Genomic DNA, 20,245 nt, shown 5'->3' on the forward strand with positions numbered 1-20,245 from the left:
CTGAGCCGAGTTTTGAAAACCATAAACAGAACACAGAGTAAGGGTTAAATCCCCTCTGTTACCATGGAGACGAGGACAGCGGTCGCCAATTGACAGGCGCATGGGGGATGGGGGGGCACTCTTGATTGACAGTACAAGGGGCAGGGTCAAAATATAGCACTCTCTGCTCATTGGCCAGAATTGAGTCACATTGCCAGTTTGGAACGCAAATGAAAAGAGTTGGTGTGGCCCGCCCCTGCTCTCCGCTCTTCTGCTGCCGCTGGTCGGGTAACAGCGAGCCACCTTCCAGAAATGGTGTAGAATATCAGGAAAAACGACGAGGGAGCACGGCCAGAAAGAAGAGCGAGGCTACGAGACTTACGCCAACGGTAAGGCGACGTCTAATTTACTTCTTGGCACGGGGTGTCACGGCTGGCACCGGGGTCATACCGTGTCTGTCGGAACGCATGAGGTTAATCGTTTGCACAAGCTAACGTCTACTCGGGGCCCCAAAACAGCAGCAAGCAGCAGCATTCGCTTCTAGCTTGCTTGCTAACGTTGACGTTAGTTTAACGGCTAAGTTTGTTACGCACTGCCTCATATCGTTAAAAAGTAGGAATATACTGACAAAAACGTAAGCAAGTGGGGCTAACAACATTAGCTAGTCTTGTAATGGAATTCAGCACCAGCTATCGTGGGGGGAAGATAGCTATGAATGAAAATAAACGTGTGAGTAAAACGTGTAGATAAAATTTTCTGTTCAGCTATAACGTATCTAATTCAGCTTTTCTAGTTTTAGCTAAAGTTAGCTAGGTATTTTCATGAGAAACTTTGATCGTATAGGTCATGACCTCTGGCACAAATAAGGAGCCAGATATTTTGACAAGTGTGGGTCATAACCGTGGATGGTCCTTATGTTTTACTAGAGCTGGAATGGTGAGGCCATGGCCGCCCGGTGACCCCAAATGTGGGCAAAATAACAAAAATAACACCACAGTTAGAGCTACCCCCCTTCCCTTCAGTGCCTGTGTTTAGCCACAGTGTGTTTATCTGATTTTCATTATCTTATATGATAAATACCTTTGGCGCTTGGTTAAATCTGCAACAATTAATTGATTAATACTGTAGTCCATTGACAGAAACTTAATCAGCAGCTATGTTGATAGTCTGTTATTTGTAATTTTTAAGCAAGAATGGATCAGAGGCTATTTAAATGTATGACAAAGTAATCCCGTGGACTCAAAAGCACATTAGAACCATACATACTACTATAGCTTACAACTTACTCACCAGAGTTGTTGTTATTGTTGTTAATTGCCTGGCCTTGTTGGTGTTACTTAACTGATCAGTGCAAGTTGCCACAGCTTCCATCTATGTCCTTTTTTATGAGGAATTGTATTTATTGTAAGTTTATTCAAATGGTCAGTTAATAGCTGTTTTGGTTTACTCACTTTGAAATAGTCTTGGTTTGGAAGTCATTGTGTGCATGTTTTAAATGCATTCTGCAAAAGCCAGTTGAGCCAGCAGGCCAGTTTACAAGGTGATGCAAAATTATGTGCTTTGTGCCCATTGTATGAAACTGTATGAACTGAGTGGTCAAAACCTATAGGGCAAATCCTCTATGTACTTAATGAACAATATTACTATTCTTCAGATAAGGTAATTTTGCCCGTGGGTGTAGCTAATTGTTGCCACAACAGCTGTCACAGTGGGGCAGGTATTGTTTTCACCTTGTGAGTCTGTGTATCCTCGTGGCAAAATGTGGCCCTGGAGACACATACTGTAGCGGGAAATTCATCAACCAACGTCTGCGTCCAGTCGCTGGACTGGAAACCCTGCCTTGGCAGGTGTTGATATGTCTGTGGAAAAACTTTGTCACCACCATAGCAGCACAACTGTGCAAGATACAGTCACAAAACTGAACAGGTGTGTAGTTGACATCAAAATGAAGGCAGAGTTCGAAGATGGGTGTGGTCCGACCCACGAGTGCTGAGTACTCATGTAATAACTACTGAGTACTCATGGGTCGTAACGTCAACAAGTTGACAGGCATTGCAACACACTCTCTAGTTGCCTCTGCTTCACACCTCCTCCTTGTATTATCTGCACTCAAGAGGGTCACATCATGCCCAGTAATTTGCTTATTTCAAGAATAAAAAGCAACAACAGGCTAAGTGAAGAAAGTCTCAGAAATAATAATATATAATATAATAATTTCAGGTCTTGCTTTATCATCTTAAAAGCATGGCATCCTGTTATTATGGAATAGAGTAACCTCTTTTAAACCTGAGATCACATGGCAAGGGACAACAGGGGACAATCTACCAGTGACAATTACATACACATCTATTGTTACAGCTGACACTTGGTCTAATGCAGTAAGCTATTATTCAAATTAAGTGCTGTGCTATTTATCTGAGTGTTATGAAAATGCTGACTTGTTTATCCCCACATCATTCTAATATTTAGTGTAGACATATGATCATTTACATGTTGGATGGCTCCAGTGTTCCCTTGTCTATCTCTACTTTATATTCACTTGCTTCTTGAACTACCATCTATTAGAGTTAATCATGATCAGCATCAGAGCTGCTTAAAGAATTCACTCAGCAGAAATAGTTGGGCTGATTGTTTTTTTCTTGTGTGAAATCAGCATACCAGGATGTCCTTTCATTCGCAAGATACTCACCAGCTGTGTGCAAGGTGCCAGTTTCGGTCCCAGCAACAGTTAGCATCAACATTATAGTAACAGACATGTTGTCTCTAGGCATGCATGATGTCGGAAAATAATTGTTAAAGGATAAATTGTCAGGATTAATATTTAAATCATGCTAGATTATGCTGTGTCAGGTCATTGGAAGACGGTTCATTTTGCAATCACAAGTGCACAGGTGTGTTCGTCTTTTTAGACGGTCTATTTCTGTTTAAATGTGACAGATAAAAGCCAGGTTTGCATGGGTGAAGTCAACATCCAACTGTGCACTGACAAAAACCTTTGTGATGATTGAAGTGAGCAGAATTGCTCTTTACTGCGTACAACCTTTGTTGTCACCCACTGACAGTCAGCATGATATTTAGAAGCTTTTCAAAGATCCACCTGCTGGAAAAATACAAGAATAGAGATGTTTGAAAATGTTTTGCTTTAACAAATGTCACATGTTTTCTACTCTTGAGCTGAAGTAAAGAGTGCTCATTACCATAAGTGAGACAGTCTTGGAAACTGTGGTGTTTGTAACGCAGTTAGTACAGGTATAAATAAATCTGTGATTTTTCTTCTAGTCATCTGCATCTGTACCAAGCAGAATCACCACAAGTACATCAGTACAGTAAGGTAAGATGGTATAGTAAGAGACTACTGGTTGAGACTAGTCATACTGGTATTACATTGGAATATAAAATAAATGCATTAGCCAAAGGTCCATACACTTATTAATATGGTGAAGTATCCTTATTATTCCATATTTGTGAAACTTGATATCATGTCACATGCTTAAGTTTATTGAGATAATCCCAGAACAAGACATTTTAAAACATTATCCGGTCAAAGACCACTCTGACCCAGTGATTACCTCAGGGAATAGGCTTGTAGATGATTAGGTTGACTTTTGCACCTATATTAGTGCTTTAACAGTCTAAACAGCAAACAAAGTTTCAATCAGGATATCACAATCAGGATGTGGTATTTTTGTCATGAGAAATAATATTTGTGCAAGTGAGAAGAAAACTTTTGATCAGTGGGAAATTAAGAAATTGAGTGACTCAATTTTTAATCTCATATCATTATATCACAAGTCTTTTATGCACATTCATCTATGCCATAGAAAGGAAATTTATATTTGCGTTTCACAATTAAGCTGCCCGAGCTACTTGACAGTTATTAGTCTTCAATAACCAAGAAGCTTATTTGTTGAACTTTTGATACCTTGTTGGTCCACCGCTGGCATTAATATAAATTTAAAGCGCTTGTTTCTGATGAAGGCTGTGAAACACTGCATTTCTCTGTGCTGCTGCTCATCTCATACCTGACCTATTTTTTTTTTCCTCTTGGTGCGATTGACGCCTGAGAGTGATGCCTCAGAGACTGCTTTGATAGAACAGTCTGGATTGAAGTGTGCTGCTAATCTGCAAGCTTTGCCAGAACTATTTAACTGTGGTATTTATAGATCAGAAGGAAAATCTTTCATTTTATCTGTCAGTCTCCTGCCCCACTCAGTCTGTCTGTGCTTTTCCGTCTTCTTCTCCCATGTTTATTTTGAGAGTTGTTAACCATCCAGGCAATTTTTAGCATCCATGGAACATTTGCACCTAGAAGGCTAGGGTCTCACAAAATGAAGCTGAACAGCAAAAGACCAAAGGTCTCTCTGGAGAGTCAAGTGAAAGTGTTTTGTATTTTCACAGCATGAGGCTACATGTGCTGGAATGGTACACACACGCTCAGCACACTTAACCTGGAAAGCAGCCAGAGTCTCTTTGTACTGGTCTACTCAGCTGTGGAAGGCAAGGTCCGTCTGAGTCAGATGGCTCAATTACGGCGAGCCAACCAATCTTGCCTCGGGATCAGAGGGTATCTCTGTCTTACATGGCCTAACAAAGGCATTGCCCTGCTTGCTCTGTTTGGACAAGACCCATCGACCATCATCAGCCTCAGGGGTTGACCTCAGCATCACTGAGGAAGTGCTGCTTTTTTAGAGCACAGGATGTGAAAGCGGACTTTTTACATTAGGGATTCACTAGCAGGCCCCTCTCACCCATTACATATTAGAAGAAAGTAATTGACATGTAGTGTTGTCTGTTAAGATAACATCTGGATGTCTATCTTGCTCTTTATGAATTGTAGTCTCCCATACCTTCACTGTTACTATATTGTGTGGATGTCATTAACTGTAATTCTATTTTTTCTTGATGTCTATATGTTCTGTTCTGACTACCTTAAGTCTGTCTTTGGTTATGACATAGTGCATCAATTAATTAAAAAAAAAAAAAAAAGGAATAGAGGTGCAATGATTAGTCTTTGGTAAATGATTAATATATTAAAGTTGTTTTTATGTAAAAATGGCCAAAAAGCCTCTCAAAAATGAAGACTTCCTGTTTTTTTTACTCTGTTTTTGTCATTTTGACTTGGCTTCTTGGAAACACGGATGGACATTTTTCAATATTTTCATCATCTTGACTAAGAAATTAATAGAGAACATTATCTACAGATTAATTCATAATGAAAATAATCATTAGTTGTATCCCTCATTTGGAATTGCTTAGTTCAACATAATGAGCGCAATTGAACTCATGCACATAAATTACTCATTTAATGACAATAATGTTTTATAGTAATGATAATCATTTAATCTACAAAATGTAATGAACCAAAAAAATCACATCACAATATTACAGGTTATACGGTAATGTCTATTTGCTTGTTTTGTATGGTCAACAATTTATCCCCAAAATATTTAATTTACAATTATTTAAAACAGAAAAATTAGAAATTCTCACGTTTAATTTTGTTCCAGTGAATGTTTGACATTTTTTCTTAATATAAATTATTATTCAGTTATCAAAATAGTTGTTGAACACTCTGTCCATAAAAATTGATCAGTCTGTCGGGCAGATGCGACATCCCCCTGTGTGACATAAATAGGCACTCCTCCCCAAAAAATAATTGAGGACAGACATGCACACAGACAAAAGTATCCAATTAATATATTCAGCCCCATAAGGGCTGAATCAAGGTCTGTTTCTTCACAATTCTTTCTTTAGTATCTCTTATGCCACAGACACATTTTGTTTCATTTCAGACTTGTCATATGAATCATAATAAGTATGGAGTTAATATATTTTCAAGAAAACTTTTTAGTACATTGGCTGGCAGGGTCTTTGATGTACCAATCTAATAGGAAGGCTCATATGGTTCCTAGATTATTTATTTTTACATTGCTCCCCAGAAGAGCTTGTTAGGCATCAGCGTTCTTGAAATTGATAATGAGCTGAATGCCCTTTGAAAAAAAGGTGGGGTTTGTTTGTCTTAAAGCCCCTTGCTGGGTTAAGGGGCTTAACTTCACAGCAACTACTTAAGCCTCACTTCACAGCAACCCCTCTCTATTTATTTTTGTATCTCATAGTAGTTTGGGGTCCTTGGCCATCAGATCTAGAGGTCTATCATCAAGCAGCTCATGTCAAACTGAGTCACCCCATCCCTGTTCTTTCCATCTTGTTTTGACCCCCTCATCTTATGCACAGCTCTGTTAGCCAAGTGTGAGACTCGAGGCTTGTGTGTCTGGCTACACCGCCAGCTAATCTATATGCTAATGAGAAGATGATAATCAATGAGGTTCACGCATGGTTGGCCCCAATCAATACCAGATTGCACCAGCAAATGACTCAAATGGCTACATTTCATACGGCCAGGCAGTTGAGTGGCGTGTTAATGTGGTGGGGCACACCATAAGTATGCAATTATCCTCTGGTTTTATCTACCCTATTCCACATAAATGAATTCTGTTGTCATTAAAGAGAGGTTTGAATTCAACTGCAAAGCTATCCCATTTCACTTTTATGAGGGGTTTGCAATCTCCCACTTCTTTTGTTTTGCATTTCATTTCCATAACTGCAGTAAATAGGTGGTTTGTCACTTTCCTGTTGTGATTTGGCTGGCATGTCCCTCACAGGCTCTGATTTGAATCATAAGGGTTTAATAGTGCTATTTTTGCAGCTTTAGGTTATATTTTGTTAAAGATTTAGTCCACCATTACCTCATATAGCAGGGAGTTACTGGGTAATGGCCATCTTGGTGGATCACAATTTTCTTTTTTTTTACTCTCTAGCCTCAATGTCAGTCATGTCACAAAATTGATGCTGATTACTGTCCTGCTAGTAAGATAATGGGTTAGATGTTCAGTCTGGCCAAAAGTCACTACTCCTGTCCTTAGCTGAATGTTATGATACAAAATTGGCCCACTCAGAGCTGCACATTATTTATGGAAATGGTGCTTTGTATAAATGGTTTAAAGCTGCAGTCTTTAAATTTGTGGCATTGAAAAAGAAATGAGACCTTGAATTTTCAGCTGCCCAGACCAAGACTAATCAAAATAAAGACTATGCTATCCCTGAGCTGTCATTTTAATAAAATACCTCATTACCTTAGATTTGTGGCTTTTCAATAAAATAATTTAGGTGATAATTACAGTCTACCTTATGTTGGCGGATCTATGTATCCTAAAAAAAAAATCAGCATTCAGGCAGCAGCAGAGGGGGAGGGGAGAGACAGAGTAAAATCATTACCATCATCTTCATTAGAGAGGATCCTGTTGTCCAATCAGTGTGCTGTTCTGCACGGGGAATCCATAGGCACCCCGTTGGCTGTCGCTAGGATACCACATAATCAGGAGGCAGCCCGTGGCCTGGTTGGTGGAGTGGGATGTTGATGCTGGGACGACGAGCTCGCTGTGTGTTGGGGGTAGACAAGAGGGGCTGGGGGTTTGGATACACCACAGAAACGCACTCACACATGCTCACTCATTCACTCAGTTAGCTAGCCAACCAGCCAGCCACACAGTTAGGCAGACAAAGAAGAGCAACATCCTGCAGGAGGACAGCACGCTCCCGGGGGATGGGGCATCATACCCCTGCATCGCGTTGGGGGGGCCGGAGGAGGTAGGAGAAACCAGGGTTAGGGGGCTTTGTCTCAGCAGCACCCTCCACACACACACACACACACACACACACACACACACACACACACACACACACACACACAGAGGCATGCATTTCTCTTTGGATCTCCTGGCTGTTAAAGCCATTATCTCACATCAATCGATTTGTGTAGCTGACAAATGTATTCTTGTGGTATTTTTAATGTGGGTCATCAGAGTTTTCCTATATCTGGACTAAAGGATGGACACTGATGGAGGCTCCTGCACTTCCTTACTGTGATCTAAGCTCTGAAGAGACAGCCAGTCTGTCTGACAGCCTCTTAACAGCTCTCATCTTCCTGCAGGCTATGCAAATACTCCGGACACAAATCTGACAGTCATTTCTTCCAGTCTTGTAATGCTAGCATGAGTAGATCACTGTATCCTCTGAAGGCTGCAAAGAGCTGAAATAGTGTTGTTATGGTGTTGACCGGCTCTTTGCAATTTATTACAGGCTGCTGGTGCTGCTTTGATATGCAGTCAAACACACTGGCTTTACCACTTCTCATGGGTACCAGGTTTGTCCTGAAATCAACTCAAAGCTTGATTGTTGTCGTGGATGTAGTGTCAAGGACTGGGGGGGGGGGGCTCCATCGTACCCTCTTTACTGATGGATGGGTGACTCCTCTCAGAAAGACAGGGGCTGAAGGCATCATTACCAGAGGGGATTCCCTCCCGTCTATACACGAGGAGGCGATGGGAAGCAGACTCTGGGATGTAGGCTAATGACTGCATACAGGCAGGCAGGCTTTGGCAGCAGTGGTGCTTTGTTTACAACCATGAGCCCACTCTGCCTGACCGGATTTCAGCTTTTTCACGGATGCAAATATGTGAAATTTTGAATTCACGGCAGCCACTGTTGAATGTAAATTCATGGTCCCTTTGTGTTGGGAAATTTTAGAATTTATATTAGTTTTGGTATTTTTGTTAAATATTTTTGTCTCCATTTGTTTTCAGTTCTGGCTGGGGTTGTTATTCACGTTTAGTTATAATTTGTCTGATTCCATATAATGCTCTTAGGGTTTGTCCTGCTTTGCCTGCTTTTGCAAAGGTTTTTTTTTTTTTTAATTGTTATATTGACATGTGCACTAATTGCCTAATATAAGTATTTTCTTTCATTATTATGAATCATCTTAAGTTTCATTTAGAGCACAGGCAGTGCTGCAAACTCAAATTCCAGCCTTTTCTCATTCAGTGACTGATTTGTTTACTCAAACATTTTAGAGCTATTAAGGGCTGTTCTGCTTTTGCCATTTTAAGGAATAGCATATGGTTTAGTAAGATTGCAGTTTGTTTCCAAGTCTGCTTTGTAGCATAAGTGGGCTATAGAGCTGTGCTTTGGCCCCTAATCCACTCAAAAGAATAATGATGAGGAGGAGGAAATAGCTTAAGAATTGCGGTATGGCAGCAGCCTTGCTCCTTATTTAATTACTTCCATTACACCCTTGCCTTACTCCAGCCCATTTGAAAGCCTCAACATGCTCACCCAACCTTTGCACCTCACATACTCTTTCCCATCCTACCCCCTCCACCCCAACCCCCCATCCCTCAATAACTTAATGCGTACACCTCTGTCCTCAAGGCTAGAAATTCCAACCTCCCTGTTTTGGCCTTTCTTTTCAGCTCTGTTACATCAGCTGTCATGCTGTTTGAATCCTCCTCCACACACACTCTCACACCCTCTTCTCTACACCACCAGCATCTCAAATTCTCGAGTTCTTATTCTTCTCTTTTTCTATCAGAGCTCAGCTTCATCAAAGGCTTCTGAATTTTCTTCATATCCTTTTAACAACTTAATCTATGCTTTTTTGCCTCCACCAAGGAAGGATACTTTCTCTCCTCCCATCATCTTTGCATCTTCTCACCCCTCACACTGTGCTATCCTCATGTCATCTGCTTGGAGAGCTCTGGACCCATTCCTCCTGTGCTAATGGATAGCAGAGCACCAGGGGACCAACCTTTAAAAAGGCTTTTATGTAAGGGGCCTAAATCATGCGTTCTTTTTTCGTTATGATTGACAATAACAAATGGATGTGGAACTCTGAGATGGTGTATGTCATATAAATGTTGTTTTGACACAGTACTTTTTTATAGACCAATTGCTGTAAAAGAAAGAGTAGACTGGACTCTAATCAAAGGAATTTGAGCAATAATTAGGCCTATACTCATTAAAGTTGATGACGTGTTTGGCTCATGGTTTGGGCTGTTTTGATTTAGTTTTCCGTCATATCTAGAACAGCCTCTGCTGCCTTCCCAATTAGTTTTTATCAAATGCACGAGTCTTGTTTAGCTGAAATGCTCCAGTGTTTAGGATGCCATCCAGCGTGGCTATGAATGTTAGCCAGCTACCCTTCCTTTCCTGCTAAATTCACTGGCTTTCATTAGCTTCTAAAATTGCATTTTTGTATGCTTCTCTAACCAGCTTTGCTCTGCCTGGACTCACTTTTTGTTTTTGGAGAATGAAGTCAGATGCATTGTATAGTGTTTCAGAGTTTGTGTGTGTAATCTTGGAATACTACAAGGGCAGTTTATTTGAACAGGCTTTTAAATTTGTATGTAGTGTTTCTGTTATGAATTTGTGCCTTTTTAAAATGCGCTGACTTCAGAGGAATCCTTAATTTCCCAGTTGATGCCTGGGTTCGACTGCAGATTTGTGTAATGCAGCTCTTTACCTTGCTGTTTACAGCTTTGTTGCCATCTGTGGTCGGATGGCATATTTTGGGAATAAGAGAGGTGTGAGTATTGTAGCAAGGCAGGTAGACTTTCGTGGTGTAGTGATTCCCACAAAATTAGATTCTATTTGTGGCTGCAACAAATAAATCAATGTATTGGAAACACTGCTGGTAGACAGTATATTCATCTACGTGTCAGGATTTTTTTTTTTTACTGAATTCATGTAATTTTAGTTTGGCCCAGTTTATTAAATGATTGAATACATGGTAATCAAATGATAATAAAACCATACTGCTTTGTGTTTTCCTGTGTTTGTATGAAAGTGCGTGCAGAGACAAATGTTTTGTTCGGCTTGTCAGACGGATCTCTTGAAATGGATCCAGTTTATATAGGATGCTTTAGCAGATGTTTTTTTGTTCACTGCGTTAAAATGTATTATTTTTAGTCAGTCCTTAAACCATGTGCTGTACAATGGCAGTTAAATGTTAAATGTACAGTCAGCTATGTTAATGAAAAAAATCTTGAGATTATTGATATTGATTATTGTCTTTATTGCCTCATCTGCTGCTGATTGATGATTTTAATCTTGCTTACATCATAGTTTGAATAAAGTTTGGTAGTGCCTTTGGTTATAGAAAACTTTACTATACTTCATCTTTAGCCATGCATGAACTAATTTGCACTGCTCACATGATTTCTCATATCAGATAAATTTAAAATTCCCCTGTGCATGCAGAAATTGTGACACCACCAACACATAAAATTTAAGGGAAGTAATAGAGTTGGTTGTTGTCAGATGTGTTTTTTGACTAATGCAAAGTTTGGGGTTTGGATATAAAGAAGGTAAATAGTGTGCCCTTTTTGACTTTTCTCTGTTTTTTTGGTCTTCCAGGCACAGGAGAGCCATTCAGAAGAGCCGGGGGTCAAAGGTGAGAAGAGCAGAGGGCACCATGGAGAGTGAGCCGGGGGCCCCTGCCTCCACGGCCAGCAGCACCGGGACCGCCACCTCCACCACCAGCTCCTCCAGCACCACAGCTGCCAGCAGTAGTAGTATTTCTAACACTACTGCTACTACTTCTACCACTTCCACTAGCAGTAGTAATTGTAGTAGCAGCAGCAGTAATAACACTAGCAGTAGTTCCAGTAGTAATACTACAACAGGAAGGCAGACAGTCCCTCAAATATCTGTTTACAGTGGGATACCTGACCGACAAACAGTACAGGTGAGTTTCTTGGCTTTAATGAAATTGTTAACAGCTTGATATTAAGTTGTGATAATGTGTGTGATGTGTGGACACTCAGACTGCATGCACAGACAAATGCACATAAAGTAGCATACTTTCCTCTGCTCTGCTGCCCTCTGTTGGTGTGCATAAATCCACATACAGGCTTCTGATGTACTCCTGAAATTGTGTTTGATTCGTCTAATAATTGGATCAGGTGGAAGAAATAAGAGGTTTTTTTTTTTTATTTCTGATCAATATACCAATGAAGGAAACTTAAATAAATGGACATTTCACAGGATCTGTCCAAGTTGAAGGAAGGAATTCTCTCAATCCTTTAGTGCTCTAGACCTTTTGACCCTGAGATAAGCCTCTACACAGGCTTACCCTCCCTGAATAAGGTCCGCTCAACTTTTAGTGCCGAGGCTTTTATAGAGGGGGTTTTTGTTACATTCAACACTCCTTTTCTTGTATTCACCCTGCTCGTAGTTATAAGGCAAACACTATTGTCAAAATGCCCTCTGAGCTTAAGAGACTGCTGGTCATTTATGGTCAGTGAGAGCTGAATGTATGTCTGTGTCGCATTTCCGCTAATTTTACCCTCATTCCAAGAGGTTTGGGTCTGGACGGTCCACTGACACCATGGACCACAGGTTAACATCCTTTCTGGTTGCTTGGCAACCAGGCAGGGGGCACGTTGCGAGGTGAAGGGTGAGGAGAGTTATTCTCAATGGCAGAGGTTTAGCTTTGTTATAATTACATCAAAGAATCATTGAGACTCGTTCACAGTGATTGAGGGACTGGATTTATTTATGTCTGTACTTGCAGTGATCACAATTTTTAGACGTTTTGAAACATAGACTAATCCTCTGATCTACTATTGAATAAATTGATGATATGACACATTCTGATTTAACACAATTTGATTGAACTGTGTTTTTTGTTATTGTTACTTTTCTGACAATGAAATTATGACTGCAACTAATGACTGAATTTCATTGTCAATTCATCAACTAATTGATCAACTAATCATTTATCTATAAACCATCAGAAAATAGTGACAAATGTCCATCATGAATTCCTAAGGTGATTTTTTTCAACAACATTTTCAGTTTATCATGTGAGACAACTAAAAGCAGTAAATGTTTTTTATTTATTTTGCTTGAAAATGGACTTTGTAGTTGCAAGTTAATTTTGTGTCAACTGGTTTATTTTTCTAATTGACTAATTGTTTCAGCTCTAAATGAAATTGATAGAAAAATTAAAAATCTTTTTTTCCCCACATCAGAAATATCCCATAAAATTATGTTATCTTCCACATAAAAGTAGAAACATAGGTAGTAATACACCAGAACCTAACCCAAAGGATGAAGTTTTCACTGAACTGCTGACGGGGTATCGTTTATCTCAGACCGTGAATAAGCTGCTAATGCTAGCATTACTTGCCTTGTGTTGAGTTGTCCTCTTTATTAATTTAACCGTAAGTGCACATATCACCTTGAGGTTGGTGCCACAGGCAGGTACTATGATACTGTTGCACATTTTGAAGACTGCAAATGTAATGTAATGATTTCAGGCAGTGTTATACAGAGTATAGTACAGAGTATACACAGTTCTTTCAGTGTGGGAGTGATGTGAATGATTGGCAGCAGGTGTGTGATTGGGGAATGCAGAGGGGCAGGTCACACACACACACACACACACACACACACACACACACACACACACACACACACACACTAGAGGTACAGAGCTTTTGTTGTGGACAGCTGTGTTGATATTTCATCCAGGATTTGGGTCACATCTGTTGTTGTCTATCAATGTAACTCAATCTCTGATCATCTTTGTTTATGACTGTCTTTATATTCAGGTGTTCCAGCAGGCGCTACACAGACAGCCTAACACAGCAGCACAGTACCTGCAGCAGATGTATGCTGCTCAGCAGCAGCATCTGATGTTGCAAACCGCAGCCCTCCAGCAGCAGCACAGCCTCAGCACTGCTCAGCTCCAGAGCCTGGCTGCTGTACAGCAGGTCAGCAAACAGTTGTGAAAGAATCATCCTTATTGTTTAGAGATGAACATTGCAGTTATTGTTGACCTGCTGCAAGACATGTTTCAGAAAATGGTAGGTCTCTCCTGCCTCTCTCTTATGTTGTAGGCCAGTATTGCAGCTGGGCGACAAAGCTCTTCGCAGAATGGCACTTCATCTCAGCAAACAGGATCTACTCAGGCTACGGTAAGTGCAATTTTGAGTGTTGGTCATGTCTTCTAAAAGCCTCTTAAGTTTAAGTTATCTTTGTCCATTAGATTATCATGGAACTAAGTTGATTTTAGCACCAAGACGCTTGGGTGAAACCGGGTATAACACTAGCAGGTCTGTGCGCAGTGCTACTTATTTTTTACACAGATTAAAGATTGAAATGCATTTTTGCAATATATTAAATGTTAAAAAATATTTTACATATTCTGGGTCTTGTATACTTGACGTCTTGTTTTGAAGAAAGAAACTGATGTATTGATACACATATTAGTAGAGGTATAGAGGTGTGTAACCTAATTATCCCATCTTCTCCCCCATAGATCAACCTGACCACCTCCCCAGCAGCAGCTCAGCTAATCAGCCGGGCCCAGAGCATTAGTTCTACCCCCACCAGTATTTCTCAGCAGGCTGTTCTGCTGGGAAGCCCATCCAGTCCCACTCTCACGGCCAGCCAGGCACAGATGTACCTGCGCGCACAGATGGTGAGATTGCAGACACCAGGAGCATAGCCAGTGGCACATTTATTTCAGTGTGCATATATGCATAAACACAAGCACACACACATACTGCTTGAATAAATAAGCACACTGCAGCTCAGATGTTGTCCTCTGTAGTCTACGTGTGTTATGGGCTTGATGTGTGTGTGTTATGCATGCATGCATGCGTATTATGCAGTAGTAATTGGTTTGCTTTATTCTCATCTTGCCAGCAGAGTAGGTGGTCAGGATAATCTGTCCAGCCCCAGAGGGCTCATTACAAACACAGAAGGGAATGCTTTGAATATGCATGGATACTCAGAAAACATTTCTAGTAGGTCACAGGTGTCCTCTTGGCTGAAGGTTAAGATCCAGTTGTTTTGAAAGAGTTGCTGGAAGAACATAAAGTCTGTATTGTTCCATTTTGTTACAGTTGGTTGTGGGTAACTTGTCGGTTTTAATTTTCCATCAGTTGGCAGTTGGCACACAGACTGTTCCTGCCACCTCATTATGACCAAGTATACAGCATCGTCAAATGTGTTTGATTCTTCTGGCAGGCAGCAAAACACATTTGTCAGTTTAGATTGCCATGGCTTTTATTTATGGTATAGTCTTCTGGTGTTAAATTAGTATTGCATAGATTAGTGTTAAATCAAGCCCTACAGAGATTGTCATTTCCTTTTAATTGATTGTTCCACACATTCACCAGCTAGAGGTTCAAAAGAGTGGAACTGTACAATTAGAACTCAATTGTTGTATAAGTATGGTCTGTTTATGGCAGGGCTGAACAGTTTATCAAAATATTATCAAAATTGAAATATGGCCAAGTGCAATATCTAAATCGCAGGAGCTGGAACGTTGTGGCGCTTACAGAGATGCCCGGTCTACAAATCATATTCTCCAAAACACAAATCTGATGTTGTATTTATTCCTCCTTCTTCTTCATCTGCTACTGCTTCTTCTGCTGCTCCTCCTCCCTCTTCCTCAAGTATAAAATATAAAGATATAAATCTAAAGCTATAAAGTGAGAAAAACCAACTGTCACTCATTTTGTCATAAACCATTCGTTTCTTCACCTATTGAAGATTAAAGAATGCAATCCAAAAAGCATTTCTTCAGTTCTCCTTTGTCTCTTATGCGTGTTGCTTTTCAGGCCCAGCAGAGCAACCTGGTGCAGGTGGCCAGGAGTCTGGGCCGGGCTGTTCCTCTGTCCCCGCAGCTCATCTTCACACCAACAGCCACAGTGACGGCTGTCCAGTCAGAGAGTTCCACACAGGCTTCCTCACAGGTATGCTCACTGGAAGTTATTTTCATTAAAAACAGAATTACAATCTTTAATCTAGAACTTCCTGGACTGGATCCCACTTGAAAATATGAAATTAAATGCAGAGGTGAGCATAAAATTTGAGAGTGGAGGATGTGTGATGGCAGTGTAAATGTCTTCACACATTTAGCAGATCAATAATGAATGAAAAGTTAAAAACATTGCACTTGGCTATTACGTTAACAGCATCATCTGTTATGTCCTTAATTAGTTTGGCGTTCTTAACATACATCATACCTCATTCATTTTGCAATAAACACAGAATGTGTCTCGCTGTGAATGTGTCAATAATCTCAATCTTTCTGGTCAGAATCAGGTTCAGAACCTGGCCATCCGTGGCCAGCAGGGGGCGACCACGTCTTCCTCTCAAACGCAGACTCTGCAGGCTCTGAGTCTGAAGCAGAGCCCTGTGGCCATCCAGCCCACCTCATTGATCAAGAATCCTAGCCAGGGGACTCAGGCTGCCACAGGAGGGAAGACCAGCTCTTCTGACAGCCCTTCTGATGGAGGGAAGAAGGGGGATGGTGCAGCAGTCACAGAAGTCCGAGCTATAAATATGAGCCGCAGTGTTACAGCTGTCAGTGCTCAACCTCTGATTGCTCCAGGTAAGTAAACCTTGCAATGCCACCGCCTGAAAAGTTAATAATATATTAAGTATGTGTAGAAGCCTCTTACCCATGAAACTGACCCTGTGAACATCACTGCCAAGGGGCCAGACCCCTGCAGAAAGTAGTGAAAATAATGGATATTACTGATATTTGTATAGAACAGAAATACATAGTTGCAGCCCTAATGGGTATTGAACATAAATATTCACTCATCTAATTTCTCTGTAATACCAAATTTTGTGTCCCAAACCAAAAGTGATCAATGAATGCTCAGTTACGTTCCTGGACTTCCTTATGTATTCATCAACCAGGTATTTCAGAACTTACTTGTTAAGTCCTGAGTATCTTCAGGTTGATTAAACAAGCTCTAGTTGATAATGTGCCTCAATATTTCACCCAAGTTGGCTTCTTGTCTTGGCTTGTTGTTCTGTACAGATGAAAACAGTTTGATCATGTGCTACAAGATTGCATGGAGTTGAATTAATTGCACATTTTTATTTCCTTATGTACCAACTTTACCAATATCAGTCTTGTAGAGCCAGGAGGATTTTTTCCTCTCTCATAGCCAAGATGGGTCAAAGCCTGTCCTCCTATGCTCATCAGGGGGTGCAGCTGTACAGCAGGGGAGCTGTTAGTGCTCTGGCCAGGACTAGCTTCTCTGCCATTAGCAGCAGTGCTGCTTGTATCCTCACCATTGTTGCCAGTGTGCATATTAAATACACTGATATTTTGGTTTGGCTTTCAGACGTTTGGGGTTGACATCTGTCCATCTTTGGTTTTAGAAGGATTTGTAACAGTTGGGAAGCTTTTATTGCACTTAATTTGTTGAGTTGTCAGCCTGTCTCTGCTGCGATCTGTTCCGTTTGTGGGGGGGATATATATATTATATATATATATATATATATATATATATATATATATATATATATATATATATATATATATATTATATATATCTATAAAAATAGATATAAATGTTGAGGTGAGAGAGATTAGGTGAGAAAAGGGTTTTTACACGTAACGCTCTTGTCTTGGTTGTTGGTGTGACATGTCAGGGCCTGCATCACAAATCCATTCACTCACTTAAGGGGTGAAACCAGCTGTATTAAAGATAGTGTGTTGGGTTGGTGTCTGGAACAGTTGAGCTGCTTTTGTGAACTAGAAGCTGTGAAAGGCAGAGTGCCACACAAGACTCTTTCTAAAGCACTTATTGTGTAATTGGAAGTCAGCAGCTGTTTTTTGTCTTTTTCATTTTAGTGTGAATGGTTGTGAATATGCCAGAAGTACAAGCTGATTAAGCCAAATTAAGTCAATTTTGTTTGCAGAATAAGTCCCTTCAGATGCACTATCACATCTTCCAGAGGGTCCTGATAAGACACCACATTTTCCAAGATAGTTGATGGTGTGGATGGTGCATGAGCCTAAAAATTTGAGTATAAATGCACTGTGTGTGTTAATATCTGTGACTGTAAACCTTATATGGACTGAAGTACACTGTGTTAATGCATGCTGTTAGTTTTTGTCTGACTACTCAGATGTGTGTGTGTGTGTGTGTGTGTGTGTGTTTTGGGGCATGTGTCTGGGGAAGGGGGGGGATTATCTGAATGTGTCTGTGCACAACTGTGTCTTGCTTTGTTGCAGTAATGGATTCACATAAAATGAAAGGGAGGATGGAAGCTGGAAGTCTGGCTGCATGCTGTCTGACAAAATTAACATGAGTTGCCATAGCAGCAGGCCATGAGGGACAGGTGTGCACATGAGATGCTGGGGAGTTAATACACTGTGGATCAGGAAGAGGAGAGGCAGTATGGCTAGCTGATAGGATCCAGATTAGGATAAAAGCTTGGATTCAACTTGACTGTGACTGGGCCATTGTGCACTTTGATTTGTAGGCTAAAATCCGAGAAAATGTTTTGTCCTTATATGCCACTGTCTCTTGTTTATCCAACCCGCCAACTACTGTCATGATTAATGTTTAGTGTCCTGTTATAGCTAATAGAAGGGACAAACCAGTAATTTAGCTGCAGGAAACCAGAGATTTTGCCAGCCGTTGGTGCTGAGTGGTTAATGCACACCCTGTTTACGACCTTGGCTTTAATTAGGCTCTGTGGCTTATTAGTTAGTCTCTTAATGTTATTAAAATGTAGAAACTTACTCGTGACTGTTAAATTTCAAAAGGAGCTCATTTATTTGATGCTAAGAAGAACATTTAGTTACTTTATTAGTTTGCCATATTACTTTTGCTTTCCACCCTAAATTGGCTCTACTGTACTTTATTGGATTAACTGTGTACTAAGCTTGCATTAGGAGCATAAAAAGTCCAAATATTGTCTAGATCTTTTTAAATGTGACTTTCAGCATCACATTTACCACTTTATTGGTGCATTTTTATGTACTTTGCTCATAATTTTGATGTTTCTGACAATACAGAAGTACAATCTTGAGGTACTTATTATTGAGTATTTCTACCTACTCCTACTTTATCCTTTAATTCCATCGTATTTCAGAGGCAAATATTGTATTTGTTACTCCACTACATTTATCTCATGGCTTCAATTACTGGTTACATTTTAGATTAAGATTTTACATAGAAAAACCTATGATGATAGTAGTAGTTAAAATTTGCTCCAGTTTGCCCAGCTACAACATGCTGCTTAATTTATCCATAATAATCATCTGATAATACAATATATGATGCCCTAACAAAATAACTAAGAACACAGGCAATTCTGTACATTTACTGTTTCTACAGTGTGGTTTTACTTCTTTGACATAAATAAATGGTCTGAATACTCCTGAAGGCATAATAAAGCATAGGAAACTAGGAGACTAAGAGTTTTTTGCAAGTAACAAATATGGTTACAAAACAAAATGTTCTCAGTAACCATAGTGCAATTATTGAAACAGCATTGTTAATCAACTTTATCTTTACTTTACTCATGTATTAACATGACTCAACAGAGACTAGTCTGGCCTGATCTCAGAGAACAGCAAAATGGAGGTGGTGTGATTAATTGCGCTTGCTATTTTTGGTCATCAGTTTTCATCCAGCAATCCAAAAGATGACAGATCGTTTTGGAGCAGTGTTTCTCTTGCAGTCAATGTCACAAACATTAAGAGTCAGTCACATTCCCTGGAATAGGAATTGGGCTGGAAACTAATGTTAGGCTGTCTGGCTTCTTGCAGTAAGTGTTTGATCGCCGACTCTTGGCAGGAAAGAGCCACCTTACTATAAAAACCACAGCAGGGAACCTCCAAAAGTGCCATGCACATAGATTAAAAGAGCAGGTCTGCACATGATGCCTGTTTCTTTGCAATATTATGTAGCTGCTAGCAACAGTATCAGTTGCCAATTTCACTTGAAAATGATTACAAAAAACCCTGGAAAGGCAAGAGACTAAATGCTTAAGTAACCCTTTTTCATAACGTCAAAAAGACTTCAACTTTATGTAAAACTTTCTCACTTTACACATAAATCACCCTTTTTTTGCCCTTGTCTATTGTATTAAAACATCCACTCTGTTTATTCAAAGGTTGAAAGGGTCAGGTTGTACTTAAATTGTACTCTCACTGCACAGTATACCACTGGTAGAATACTTAAGTCCATCACTAATTTTCTCTATGATTTTATTTCTGTTCGCTCTTGAGATTCTGAGCTTTTCCCTCAGTTATTTTTATTAAAGGTTGCAGTTCAGAGGGCCTGACATCGTGTTTTCACAGTGTCAGCCCTGTTTTTTTCTAATTTAGCTAGTGTTCCCTTAATCCCTATCTGATAAGGTGTCTGCAAACCTGGTTTTCAATCGTAGTGAAGTGAGGAAAGATGGTGTAAGGCCTGCTGTTGCTCTGTTGTTTTAGGTTGGAATGTGTTTCATGAAAGTAAGCCAAAGCGGCAGCCAGTGAGAATGTGGAAACTCAGGGATTTTCCAGGGCCTAGTGCTACAACCTCATCAGGAACGTATACTGTCCTCAACCTCAGGACATTGCACAACTATGCACAAATAGAGTAAGATATCTGCA

General features: G+C 40.1%; 1 protein-coding gene across 3 annotated transcripts in view; it reads left to right on the top strand.

The window, feature by feature from the left end:
* Positions 1-235: 235 nt before the first annotated feature.
* Positions 236-20,245, top strand: part of phc2b (polyhomeotic homolog 2b (Drosophila)) — a 34,376-nt gene continuing 14,366 nt past the window's right edge. The window contains exons 1-8 of one of the 3 annotated variants that reach the window (XM_056399654.1): positions 259-368; positions 3,259-3,310; positions 11,230-11,560; positions 13,431-13,592; positions 13,719-13,796; positions 14,141-14,302; positions 15,450-15,584; positions 15,931-16,225. In XM_056399654.1, the coding sequence (XP_056255629.1) occupies positions 11,288-11,560; positions 13,431-13,592; positions 13,719-13,796; positions 14,141-14,302; positions 15,450-15,584; positions 15,931-16,225 (1,105 nt within the window). In that variant the 5' untranslated portion in view covers positions 259-368; positions 3,259-3,310; positions 11,230-11,287. Of the gene's footprint in view, positions 369-3,258; positions 3,311-7,489; positions 7,627-11,229; positions 11,561-13,430; positions 13,593-13,718; positions 13,797-14,140; positions 14,303-15,449; positions 15,585-15,930; positions 16,226-20,245 lie in introns of those variants that run through there. The other 2 variants (XM_056399648.1, XM_056399641.1) reach the window with 2 other exon arrangements.

This window comes from Seriola aureovittata, chromosome 2 (assembly GCF_021018895.1).
Source record: "Seriola aureovittata isolate HTS-2021-v1 ecotype China chromosome 2, ASM2101889v1, whole genome shotgun sequence".
Classification (NCBI taxonomy): Eukaryota; Metazoa; Chordata; class Actinopteri; order Carangiformes; family Carangidae; genus Seriola; species Seriola aureovittata.